General features: G+C 30.0%; 1 protein-coding gene across 1 annotated transcript in view; it reads right to left on the reverse strand.

Annotated features, from left to right (window-relative positions):
* The window catches only part of LOC130663336 (uncharacterized), a 45702-nt gene extending 32587 nt beyond the window's left edge, over positions 1-13115 (reverse strand). The window contains exon 1 of the mRNA XM_057462508.1: positions 12189-13115. Within this exon, the coding sequence (XP_057318491.1) occupies positions 12189-12246 (58 nt within the window). The 5' untranslated portion in view covers positions 12247-13115. The remainder of the gene's footprint in view (positions 1-12188) is intronic.
* Between the last annotated feature and the right edge of the window lie 853 nt (positions 13116-13968).

Below are 13968 nucleotides of genomic sequence, written 5' to 3' on the forward strand. Positions count from 1 at the left end.
TATTGTCCTATTAGTGTACTATATTTTTTGTCACCGCTTTTTCTTATATATTTTTATTATTATATTTAAAATATATGATTATGATTGAGACTATTCAAATAAATCTTTAGTCTTGAAATTTACAACTTCGTTCTTTGCACAGACGTAAAATTGGTCAACGAGGAAGCGCATGCGTCCAGTAATTGTCCACAATCGGGAAGCATGAAAAGTCATTTTACATATATTTTAATGTATATAAATAAGTAGCTCGTGCCATATACTCGATTTGACGTCTCGCAATATGCGATTTTTTAAAAAAGTAAATAAGAGAATAAGACAGCGGCACGCGATCGACTCGCTTCACGAGTTATGTACTATTTATTTTTATATTTTTTACATTTTATCCCTTGTAATTTTCCCAAGAACATGGAATATAGAGTACAAGTTACAGAGAATCTTCGTGAGCATAAAAACAAATTATTGTTTGTCTATAAAAATTTAATTGTTCAAGAAAATCACCGGAGTTAAATTTAAAAAATAATTTTTTTCTTTAGTTGTTTGTATAGATCTGTAAAAAAAACTACAATAGATAATTTTTATTTTGTAAAAGAAAAAAAAATATATGCGGTTTAACATCTGTCGATTTATGTATCACGTATTTCCGATATAAAAAAAATTTTAACGTTATTTTTTCTCATTGATTTCATGTTTTTGGTGTCGGACTTGGTTCTCATTTTGTCCTCTGGTGAGTCAGTCTGGTCTGTCTCGGCTTAACTACTCTGTTCTTTGGGCAAAATAAGAGTAATATAAAAGAAAATTAACGATGAGAGTCTGGCAACACGACATCACGAGCACCTGGTATCGCAAAAGGCAGGGGGCCTGAGTTATATATTTTTTTTCATTTAACATAAAATATATAACTCCTCAAGATGGGCTATAGAAAAAATAAGTCGGCGAGATGATACACAAACCGAGAAGAATGTCTTTTTATCATGAAAATTACAATAGTCTAACTCAACAATATTAAAATTAAAAAAAAATTAAACAAAATGTTTTTCCAGACTAAATATATACGGAAAGCGAATCCTTTTTATTCACGGTATAGATCAGATGTTGTACGTAAAAATTATAAAAATAAAAAATATATAAAAAATTGTTGGAATCATCAGGTAGACGTACGGATACTTGCCACGTTCGCGTGTTAAATTTCAATGGATTTCAAAGTTATATTGTTGTTATTTAAATAATTATTATATTATAGGTATTAATTTGAAATAGCCATCTGTCGTTGACTGTCGTCTTCATGACATACTATAAGTTCTAAGAATGACACCTTATGTAATTTTAAATTACCGTATACTGTAGAAAAATAGCAGAGTGAATCCGGAGTGAATACGGAGCGGATGACTGTATATTTATTTAATGCTTTTGGAGTAAAATTCACTCCGAAGGTGTATTTATTACAACAGAAAAAAATAGGCGCTGCAACAGGACGCATTCCTTTGGGAGCAACAGGACAAAATCCTGTTGTAGCAACAGAATTTTTCTTGAAATCAATAAAATAAGGAACAAGTTTCATGTACCAATTTTTTTTGTCAGTATAGTAAAATTTCAAATTTAAAAAAAAAATTAAGTTCGGGAAAAAATTCCACTTTTAAAATTAAAATTTTTTTCATAATTTGAATTTTTTCTAAACTGAATTTTTTTTTTAATTTTGAAATTTTACTATACTGACAAAAAAAATTGGTACATGAAACTTGTTCCTTATTTTATCTATTCCACAGGAAAAATCCTGTTGCTGCAACAAGATTTTATCCTGTTGCAGCCACAGGGTGTATCCTGTTGCTGTAAAATGAAAATCCTGTCGCTGCAACAGGATTGTATCCCGTTGCTCTCAGAGGATTTGTCCTGTTGCAGCGCCTAATTTTTTTTTTCCGTGAATTTTTGAATTCCGATTCGAAGTGAAATTCACTTCGAAGGGGAATTTAATTTAATATTAAAACTCCGAATTCGAATTGAATTAAAATCCATAATCACTCAGATATCACTCCCAATTTTTTTACAGTGTAATATTAATAGTAATTTATAAAAAAAAAAAAACCATATATATTTTTTCTATTGTAAAATTACAGACAGAACCTGCTGTAGCACTTGCTGAAATTTCAGGAGTTTAGTCGTATCGATTTTATCCCCAAAAACAAAATTACACTGTACGAGGGGAATAATTCTGGGGAGTGAATATAAGCGAGATCGAGGTATTAAAGTTTCATGTGGAGCACATACATATATAGTAAAGAGGGTGCTGAGGATTGCTCGTTAAAGTTATGGGGGTAAATTCTAATCCGAGGGGAAGATGAAGTGGACCGAAGCGAAAAAGCTATAAAAAACAATCCCTTGTTAATACACTCACACAATTCATACGGAAATAGCCATTTTTATGTATTATTATACTGAAGTATTGTTTATTATTTGTTCGCAAAAATAACTGTTTTTTTGTTTCTTATTTGAATTGGATTGATTTCAAAGGAAATAGTACTCATGGGAAAGTTTTAAGTTCTCAATTCGATTAATCACTTCCTGAATAAAGTAAAATAAAATAAAATAAAATAAAAAGGAATATTTCACAAGGGAACGTGAGAATGCGGCATACCCGGACTGGCTTCCGAGGGCGGAATCGCGAAGCCATTGAATTTCACGGACAAAAGTCTGTCAACACGAGGATCATAATTAAAGGAAAAAGATATGAAATTTAATATCTGATTAGTTTTTATTTATCAAATATATATAATTTATTCATTCAAATTAAATATACAGAAAAAAAAGGATTTCTTGGCACAAGAAATATTTTGCATTTTGAATTGAAGACAAAAATTTTCTATGATCCTGAACTTAGCAGACAATTAACAATTTTCGAATTTCTTTTTAACAAATCAATTACAAAAAATAAAAACTAAAAATATGCACATTTAGAAAATTGTAAAAATTACAGGTGCAATTTTTTCAAATATTTTTTTTTTATAATTCATCGTTTAAAAAAAAATCTAAAAATGATGAGATGTCGGCTAACTTAAGTCTCATAAATTTTCTGAGGACAAGAAAAAATTTTTTATGGTGCGAGAATTTAATTCTTGTCTCCAAAAATTTTTTCTTGCCCCAAGAAAATTTTTGTTCCCAATTTATACACAGTAAAAAACGAATCGTCAAAGTGTAAAAAAAAACGTGTGTTAAAATTCTGAGTGTTGAATTTGAACACTTTTGTGTGTCAATTTAACATACAGTATTTATCTTGTTTGAACTGTCGCAATCGATTGATTTTTTAACACACAGAAATGTCATTTTATTCGAAAGTAACACTTTTTAAATGTTACTGTCAAATCAACACACAAAATATGTCAAAAATAATCTCGACCATCACAAAAGAATTCTTAGAAAATTTTTATTTTCAACTTATGCGTGTGTAACTTTCTTTTAACACTTACAACATGTTGAAGTAACATATAAATAAGTGTAAAACGTTCGTTTTACACACGGATGTGTTGAGTTTGACGAATCCTTTTTTACTGTGTAATGCAAAAAGTTTCTTTCAGACAAGTAAAAATTTTCTTAGAGCGAGTAAAAATTTTTTATATAAAAAAATCCTTTTTTTCTGTGCATTCTTAGTACTCGATTTTCCGATAGCTAAAAAAAAAATGTTTTATTCTATTGCGTTAATTATAAAACACATTAATATTTAACATGTAGACTGTAGACACAGCTTCACCATACAAGTTATCGCAAATAAAATAATGAGAAACGTGTTTGAACTCGCATATACTATCGAGTTATGTAAAACGTCATCGTTGTGAGTCATACAAAAATATGTATATTAAATACGTTCTCATCTAATACTTCATATTAATGTTTTTTTGTGACGAAAAATAAAAAATGACTCGAAGATTTTTTGTATTTATTTAGCCGATAAAAAAAATATAAATAAATGGTTACAGGCGTCTGTATAACTTTTATATATATTTATATAAGTGACTAAAAGTATTATGTGGATCTTCTTTGTATTTGTATTTGGGTAAAACATTGATTTGTCGTTTCTGTCTATGTTAATAGTGGACTATTATGGTCCTGCGTGGATAGTCATTGGACAAGATCCTGAGGAACAAAACGAGTTGAGTTTAAAAGCTGATATTCTTGCTATACTTAAATATGTATATATATAAGTCTGGTGTACGCTTGCTCGGCATTTGCATAGGAATTCCGAACAACCCACACGCGACTTGTTACTATATATACATATATATCATGGTCATGGGGCAAGAAAAATTACAAGTAACCTTATTTTTATTTTTATTTTTTTTTTTTTTTAAATAAAATTGACATAAATAAATAAATATAAATTTACAGATAAAGTTATTTTATTATTGCAGATAGTGATTGAAAAATTTAAATGGAATGTATGCTAGTATTTAAATGTATAGAGTTGAAAGTAAACATAAGTGTAAGAGGATAAAAATATGACTAGGGCATTAAAGTCACTTTAATCGGTTTACACGCACGGGACACGTATAAAAAAAATATATAATATCAAGTAAACATAATTATACTGTTATATACTTAGTGCGACACGAGTAGAGGGTGAAAGTTTATTCAAGTTCAGGTTTATTTGACCTACGACACTGTTTTATAAATTTTAATTTAATTATCCATTTAAAATTATTTTTAAATTTCGAAATTGCCCGAAGTATTTAACGACTTTAACGTTTATTCTAAAATTAGTGTCGCGCATTGATGTTGATTTTTTGTTCCGAGCATTTCGCCAGTTAATTTACGTGCATTTGTTACTTTATTTAAACGTATTTATTTTTTAGTTATTTTTTTTTGCTGCTTTTAAAGTAATTTTGACAACGCAGACATTGCCAATCCCTCGAATTCACTACAGTTAGCATGTTATTTCTATTTTGAACCGGCTACAACCCGTTTAAACTTTCTTTCAACATTAACATCCCATTGCCCATCCCAACAGCTGTGATCCTTCGCACAAAGATATTAACAGTCAATAAAATTATTTTAGTATTATAAATAAATTTCATTTAATAACTTATTTCAAAAATATCTTTCCCATGTATTTACCCGTCACTTTACATAATTTTTAATGTACACAGTGTACATTAAGTAAATAACATAAAAAACAGATAATTTACTTCCAGTTTAGCACGTGAAAAAAACACCGGAACCGGCTGTATGACTGATCATTTTTTTATCAAAGAGATGAAATAATAAATGTATATATATATAAAAATAGGCGAGGCTTCCTGTAATTCGAGTCACAGCTGTCATTAATAATTTTATTTATTAAATAAAAAAAAAATAACCTGAATTTAATCTTCGAAAATATTATTTGGGACTCATGTTGACTGGGATTGAAGATCGACACGTGTCAATAGGCATATAAAGGTCCATCGGTGCCTAAACATTACATTTATACCCACCAATTCAACCAAAAGTACCATGGAAGCGTTTGAGTGTCGTTAGGTCAGGTATACATATACCTATAGGTATTCTTTAAGAGGTTTTTATTTATCGGGATCACGTTCAACGTGTGTTAAGTGGAAAAAGAAGCCTTTTTATATTGCTATCCACGTGGCTCGTGACACATCTGTCTTTTTTGCTCACCCGGTTCATCAATCTTCGGTTCAATAACTATCTTATATTTTTTTCATACCACCCACGAAAATTTATTATTGTAATTTTCGAGTAGGTATTTATAATTTCAAAATGGGATGGGGAGGGAGGAGGGGCAAAACGGGCTACCTCCAAAATTTTATAAAAAAGAAATTTTTTTTGAATGTTTTTCAAAACCACTTTATAAATATAATTAAGTATTATTTTGAATTTTTTTTCTCAAACTTTTTGAAAAATCGAGTGTGAGTCGAAACATTTTAATGACTTGTTTTATGATGAAAACTATTAAATTTTTTTTTTCTTCCTTTGCATCTAATAATTATGTGAAATGTAATTTTTATTTATGTAAATTACTTACAAAAAAAATTAATTTATTTAATATCCAGAATTTTTTTTTCACTTTTTGGGGGGTACCCCATTTTGCTCGCAGAAATAGAAGTTTATTTTTTTTACTTTGAATCTCATTAAAAAAAAAAATGTTTAGCGTATTTGAGCCCGGGTCAAAATATCTAGCCTCATCGAATCCTAGTAAGCCTCAATCTAGCCTCACTGATTAAAGAAAGTATTTTGAGCCTCAAATGATTCTCAAAAATCCTCAAGAAGTCTCGATGAGCCTCAAATGAACCTACTACTTGACTATGTAATTTAAATCTAATTAGTATTATTTGAGGCTCCTTGATCACCATTTGAGATTCATGAAGATATTTGAGAATCATTAGAGGCTCATTGATGCTTTTTGAACACCATTTGAGGCTCAAAATGCTTTTTCTACTCAGTGAGGCTGGATTGAGGCTTACCCTGATTAAAAACTCCGATTGAAACCAATGAATTCCGATTGAAAGTCTATCGGATTTCAATCGGAACCAATTGGATTCAATCGGAATTCAGCAGTTTCAATCGGAGTTTTTAATCAGGGTTACTTGGGTTCGATGAGGCTAAATTGAGGCTAGATATTGTGACCCGGGAAAATTCAAAAACTTATACTATTTCTTTAAGCACTCCATTTTACCCCCTTCCCCCTCCCATATATTTATATATTTTTTCAAGAGAAAGAGTGCAGCTTTAATTTAAGATTAATCAAACAGTCAAGTGGCATGTAAACCAGAAGGCTGGCTTTTACCTTCAATTTGCCACTCATGTCATGAAAAAAATGCATCTCATCGCAATTTAATCATACGAATAAAATGATTTCATAAGTTTATTTTTAGTTTGATTTATCTTTTTATTTATTCGTACGTCATGTTTATTTTGTTAGTAGTTTGTATTGAATCAGTGAAAAAAAAAAAATATTATTAATATGTGAATGAAAAATATAAAAAAAGCTGTGTAATGTCTCAGGCTATGAGTTAATGAGAATCTGCAAAGTTGATACATACAATGGGATTATTATGGAGACAAGTGTTAAAGAGAATGAGAGTGAAGAAAACACCTCGAGGCGTTAGTCGTCGTCGGATTTCTTTGATCTTCACGTTCTTTCATTCATATTTATTATTATTTTTATCTCAACTTTTTATTTTACTTTTTTTTTATCTTTCGTGTGAAGATTTCGAGCGGAAGTTAACACGTCTTGCGATAATCACGCGTTAAATATTTTTAAAATAAGACAATAATAATTTAAAAAAATTTTTTTTCCCGCCTTATCTTTTTTGTTTAAATTTTTTAAAACAGTGCAAATAATCGTAAAAGTTAACCGAGCAATAATATTTAGACAAAGTAGTGAGAGTTTAATAATATTTTTATGCGAAGTAAACGAGCCTTCATTATTATTATGAACTGTTGAGATAATTTAGTTTAAAAATTATAATGATAAAATAATAAGTAAAATAAAAATAAAAGTGTATAGGTGGTAAAGAAGAACAGAAGAATTGTAAAGAGAAAATAGCGTCGTGGTACTTTGTTCCTTCGGTTTTATCGTAAAAAACTTTTTTAGTCTCTCAGGGTTAGTGAGTTGGAGGTTGGAGTAACACTAATACCATCAGCATCAGCTGCACCAGCTACAGAATCAGCAGCTGATTGTGAGAATGTATGAGAAGATATACTCGAGGAGTGAAGTTGGTTTGCGGTTTTAAAGACGTTTATGTCCTAACCGCCGAGGCCACTGGAGTAAAGATTACGATTCTCGCCAACAGAATAGGACAGGAAGAGACATAAAAAAATAAAATATGAAAAAAAAGATAATAAATAAACACTCAAGTTCCGACTTTTGCACACCGTGAGAAAAGTCTTGAGAGTTATTATTACTTATGATGATTGATAAATTTAGTTATGACTTAATGTATATTCGTAATTGACGGAAAAAAAATTTTTGAATAAAAAATTAATTATCTCATAGATACACAGCAAAAAATTGGGAGTGAATTCAAGTGATTATGGATTTTATTTAAATTCGAATTTACTCCGTCACTCAGAGTTCCGGTTTTAGAAAAAATTACCTCGAGTTTTTTTTCGGATGTGATTTGGATGTTATTGAATTCCGTATTCACTCCGATTCGAAATTTTAATATAAAATAAACTCTCTTTAGGAGTTAATTTCACTTTGAACCGGAGTTTAAAAATTATAATCAACTCCCCTTTGGAGTGAATTTTACTCCAAGAGCATTGAATCAATACACAGTCCAAATTCACTCCGGATTTAATTTGTGTTCACTCTGCAAATTTTTTACAGATTCTAGACTTTAAATTAATTTTTATTTGACGTTAAATTATTTGTTACACTGTAAAAAATCAGGAGTGAATGCGGAGCAGATGACTGTTTATTTATTTAATCCCCTCGGAGTGACATTCACTCCAAAGGGGAGTTCATTTTTATATTGAAACTCCGAATCGGAGTGAATGCGACTTAAAAAAATCAGTTCACTCCAAAATCTCTCTGCTGAAAAGACAAACTCCCTATTTATTCCTTATGCGGAGTGATTTAAAAAAAAAATTCTGAGACTCCGAGTGACGGAGTGAATTTGGATTTAAATAAAAATCCGAATTCACTCCCGATTTTTTAAAGTGCAGCCGTTTAAATTGTGAGTAATTTAATGAGGCTAATAAATAGGATGGAAATAGAAGCTTGTTGATAAGTAAATTGTAGTCTGCTGACTAATAAAGCAGACACGCGTGTCTACTTGATCGAGTGACTAACTCGATAACGACGAACTCAACTCGAGTTAACTTGTGTATAAAGAGAAAGTTGGATTTATTCCGAGAAATGTTCAGGTGCAGATTCATCAGCACGCTACCTATACATGCTTTTATTTGCTGGTCAGTAGACGATATTTTATAACACTTGTTCTGTGGAATTCTTGGTCTATGGAATTTTATTGCACGTGTTCATCACTCATTCTAAGTTATAAGGCGCCACTAAAGAATGATAATGATAGTAATAATTACTGTAACAACAATAGTTAATAATAATAATGGGCATAGTAATCAAGGACGCGAAAAGAAAAATACATTAGAGTAAAATGATGAAATGTTTCGTGTTCTGTAACAAGTGAGCCCCTTTGTCGACTATCTTTTCATTTCCGTTTGACTGTTATCAGCATAGATGTATTATATATATGTATGTTGTATACATGTGTTCAACTCAGACGGATGAAGAAACTACACGTTTACAGGTGTATTATATGAATGTTTATTTTCTTAATACGTGTTGGTACATTCTTGCCTGCATAATGCGATCTAAGGGTTAATGGACTCTGCGTATATTCAAATTTTATTTTAAATTACATTTAAATTCTTCAAATTATACCAAATAAATTAAGTTAACTTTTTTTTTCTACTTTTAATTACATACTTGAGTTTTGTTAGACCGATGTTTTTTTATGCTCTAAAAAGTTCTAAAGTTTTCTGAAACGTTTTAAACACTAAAGATTCTTTAGAATAAGTGAATTATGTTTCCGTGGTGCCACGAAATGACCGCAAATTTTTGCAGAACTCAACGAAATAAGATTTTTTTAAAGAATATTTTTTTTATATCTTGCTTAGTTTTCGACAAAAATGGATTTCGAGAAGAATCCGATTTTTTCAAAGTGAAAAATTTCATAGATTTTAATGTCTTCAATTTTTTTATATTTTTTTTTTGGAAAGTACATTTAAAGACGAGACTTTTGAAAAAAAACGTCTGAATTAGTTCATTTTTGAAGAAGTTATAGCTATTAGAAAAAAGCCTAATTTCGACGACTTCTACACGGAGAAAAAAAAACAGTAATTTTTCCTATGTTGGCATAGTAACTGTCGACATAGGAATTTTTTCGATGTAAACATAAGGAAATTTCGTATGGAAATTTCGTAAGGAAATTTCGAAGGGAAAAATACTTTGTTGCATAGAAAATTTTCCTATTATGCATAGGAAAAGTTCCTATGTTAACATAGTAAATTTCCCTATGTTACGATGTTAGCATAGTAAAAATTCCTATCTGAACATATGAAATATTACTATGCAACATAGGAAAATTACCTGATTTTAATTCTCCGTGTACAGGAATTTGCGGTCATTTGGCGGCGCCACAGAAACCGTAGACTTCCCATTTTAACAAATTTTAAAAATATTCCAGGTGGTTTTTAAAATACTTCAGACAGTTTTTAAATTTTCTGGATCACTTTAAGATAAAAGGTAATTTGCCGATGAGTAGAACAAAAGGAAAAAACAAAAAGAGCATGACTCATTAGTTTTTCGATTTTTTATGCTCAAAAATAGGTGGAGCCCATATCTATATAATTACCAAAATTATTTCCGAACCTTCTACTCAAGATATATATATAATAGGATTATATAAATTTAAAATTTTTTTTAAATGTCTAGTAAAAAAAAAGTGAAATGAAAGTAAGTATTTGTAAAAAGTTAAAATGGATAAAAAAAACACCGGAAAGGTAAGGAGCAAAGAAATATTTCTTGAATGAAATATCCGTTGAGCATGTCGGAACTAGACAAAATACCAAGGATTAGATGTATAGTAAAGCCTATAGTATTAAAGAGTACTTTTGTAGTAAAACTGGTTGTACTACAAGGTATTTTGTATTCTACATGACCCATAGTATTTCATTGTCGCGAATCACAATGAAATCCGTAACTACTCGTTTCTACGGGAGGCTTGAGGATTTTCCATGAACACCCAACGGGATACCCGGAGAAATAAAAGATTTTCCGGTCGATCTGGTTGCAAGTGTCCTTGGGTGTTGGTAAACTCTTAAATGTATTATAAATTTTAGACTTGGACTTGGGCTAAAAGTATTTTCATTATTCTGTTATAAATGTTTTGTTGTAACTGTATTAAGGAAGGAAGGTAGAGGCGAAATAATGTGGGGTATTTTTAAAAAATGGACCCTGTACTTAGGGACGAAAATTTTTCGGTATTTTTAATGACATCTTTGGTCAATGAACAGGTAGAAAAAATATGTGACCAGTCGGTTTATTATTATTATTATTATCTTTCAAACCATTTGGTACTTGATGCAGAAGGAAGTAGTTTTTTAAATAATGTCTGTTGTTGAAACTATTTTCTGACGTTAAAAAATTTTTGCTGTTTTCGCAATTTTTAGGAGTTTTTTTGCAATTTACCTAGATTTTAAATGGCTTATGGTTGAATAAACTTCAGATTTGGATTCAGCGGACCAAAATACATAAAAATTATACTTGGTCTATAGTTCCATAAATTTTTTTCTTACCAAAACTGCTAATTTTTCGCGATTTTTATGGTTTTTTGCAATTTACTCAAAAATTTGAGGGTGTACGAGCAAAACTGACTTCAGATTCGGATTCAGTGCGTCAATATACATAAAGATGGGTAGGTCCGGTCAAAAGTGCAGACCACTTTTTTTTTTGGGCTGGTGAAATTTTTGAAAAAATAAATAAATAAATGGATTTTATTTAAGAGTAAATATTAACGTCAAGTTGTTCCGTATTAAAATAGTCAAGTCTGTGAAATTCATAGCAATTGTTTGAATTAATCGAGTGTAAGGGAAAAGCAGCCCTCGGAAATAGGATTTGGGGATCGAGGCTCGTAACTAAAGTCATCCATTAACGTGATTAAACTACTCATTTTTTTTTGCTATCTGATTATCTATTCTTTCTCTTCCTAGTTTCGTGTGGGAACAATTATTTCTGCCTTTTCTCTTCTCTTATCTTTAAATATAATAAATATAACAAAACTGTAAAAAATAAAAAAGCGCGTACGTGGTTACAGAAAACGGAAAATAAATGAATGAAAGGCAAGACGGAAATATTAAATAAAAGAGAATATGAACGAAGAAAAGAATTCAAAGGAAATGTCTCGTGTTCTATAAATATGAATGTTTGATCAATGGCTTTAAGAATGGGAATAATGTATTCTCATATATTTAAAAAACTAAAATTGTATCTCAATTTTAAAATATTTTTTTCTACTCCGCTCTATTGTTCTTATCATTGTTTCATTTGTGACCAGAAGACAAATATATATGACTAAGTCACCCGAAATACAATACGTATATTATTATTATTTGTGTAAATAACAAAATTTTTTAAGATAAATAAATAAAAAAAAAAAAAAAAAAAAAAGTTTACTTACTCTGCGTACAGGACACGAAGTTTAAAAATAGTAAAATAAGTATCATGTTGATTTCCATTGTCTGACAATCAATGAATTAACAAACACTCGACACTATTTATAAAATTAACCCGTAAAAAAAAATCACAAATTATTTTATAAAAAATTGTCAAGTCCACACAAGTTGTTATTAAATAAATAACTGCATTCCAGACATGTCCTTACACATATATTACTTTACTTTTTATTTAGTTATTTAAACACGAGGGTTTTATTTAACACGATATATAACTGGTTGTTTAACGAGATACCGACAAACGTCTAGACGTCTCGGAAAACTCGCGATTAAATATTCTCTTGATTTATTTGCGTGCTAAAATTAACTACCAAGTGCACATTTGCGTATTTATATATATATTGAAGTCAAAAAAATAACAAAATGTTTAGAAAAAAAAATATATAAATTTATACTGTCAGAGAGTGTAAGGAAGAAGACACGCGGGCGTGACTAAGTCTACGACGTGAAACGGAGCGTGTAGTACTTTCCACAACGTAAAGAGCTGCTGTATTATATGAGACGTTAGTTAGTAAATAAGTACCGTTGTTATATGCGTCTCACTTTACTAATTTTATTACCGAGTTAACTCGTTCACTTATTAATGTCTTTATAAAACAAAATTACTATTTTCTTACATCAATCAAAATTACATTTGAATTTTTTCTCATCGATATTCAAAAAAATTTTATTTTCCTAGTCAGTATATATTTATTTAAATTAAATATATATGAATGGTATTTAATTGTATAGTTTATATAAATATATCGATTGATATTAATGATATATAAATATATGGGTGGGCGGAATAGTGATTACACTGATGCACAATCCACCTGTGGTGATAAACCGCACGGTGTAGCGGCTCGCGAGTGAATGCCGATCACCGAAAACGTGAATGAAGTTGCCAGGACAGTGAGGCGTGTGGTAGGTGTGCAAGAGGGAATAGGTAGGGGTATTGTAGTGATGTTAGTACCGCGGTGGTCGTCCCCACCACTACACGTGCGTACTACCAGTTTGTATGTACAACCAAAGCACAATACATTCATATGAAATAGAGTATAAGTATGAGTATAAGTATTATATGTTTATATTAGTTTGTTATTCGTATTTATATTTGGGTAATTGTGGTAGTCATATTGTAGAAGACCCACGACAATACTAATATATTGTACCGCCTTTTATCCCTACAAGAGTGTGCGCATTGTTATTTCGAAGCTATTAATTTATATCAAGCACGTTGTCAATGAGGAATGTATACGCGGATACGGGAAAATTTTAAAGCACGTGTTGTTTGACGTTTGAATTATTGACGTTCTGTCAAAATTTTAAAGAGAAAACAGAGGCAGCGTTTTTGGCCACAGACCGGTTTTGGATACTGGAAAAATTTTAATAAAATACGCACTGACATAATTTATTTTTTAAATGTTTGAGAAGATACTTCTGTATGATGGAAGTTTTTTCTTTGTACGTTTTTACATGGAAGAAAATGAACTATATAAATTGAGGAACGACAAGTAATATGATAAAGTGATCAATAAATAGCATCATTATAAACAGTAATTTTTTAATTTATAATGAAAACGTGAATAATTATAGGATAAGTATTACGATCCTGAAGTTCGCAGTTACAAATTTTCGGATTTTTCAACAAATAAATTACAAAAAAAAAAAAAAAAATTAAAAATATACACATGTAGAAAATTTAATAAACTATAGGTGCAATTTTTCAAAATATTTTTTTTT

This window comes from Microplitis mediator, chromosome 2, assembly GCF_029852145.1.
Source record: "Microplitis mediator isolate UGA2020A chromosome 2, iyMicMedi2.1, whole genome shotgun sequence".
NCBI classification, from domain to species: domain Eukaryota; kingdom Metazoa; phylum Arthropoda; class Insecta; order Hymenoptera; family Braconidae; genus Microplitis; species Microplitis mediator.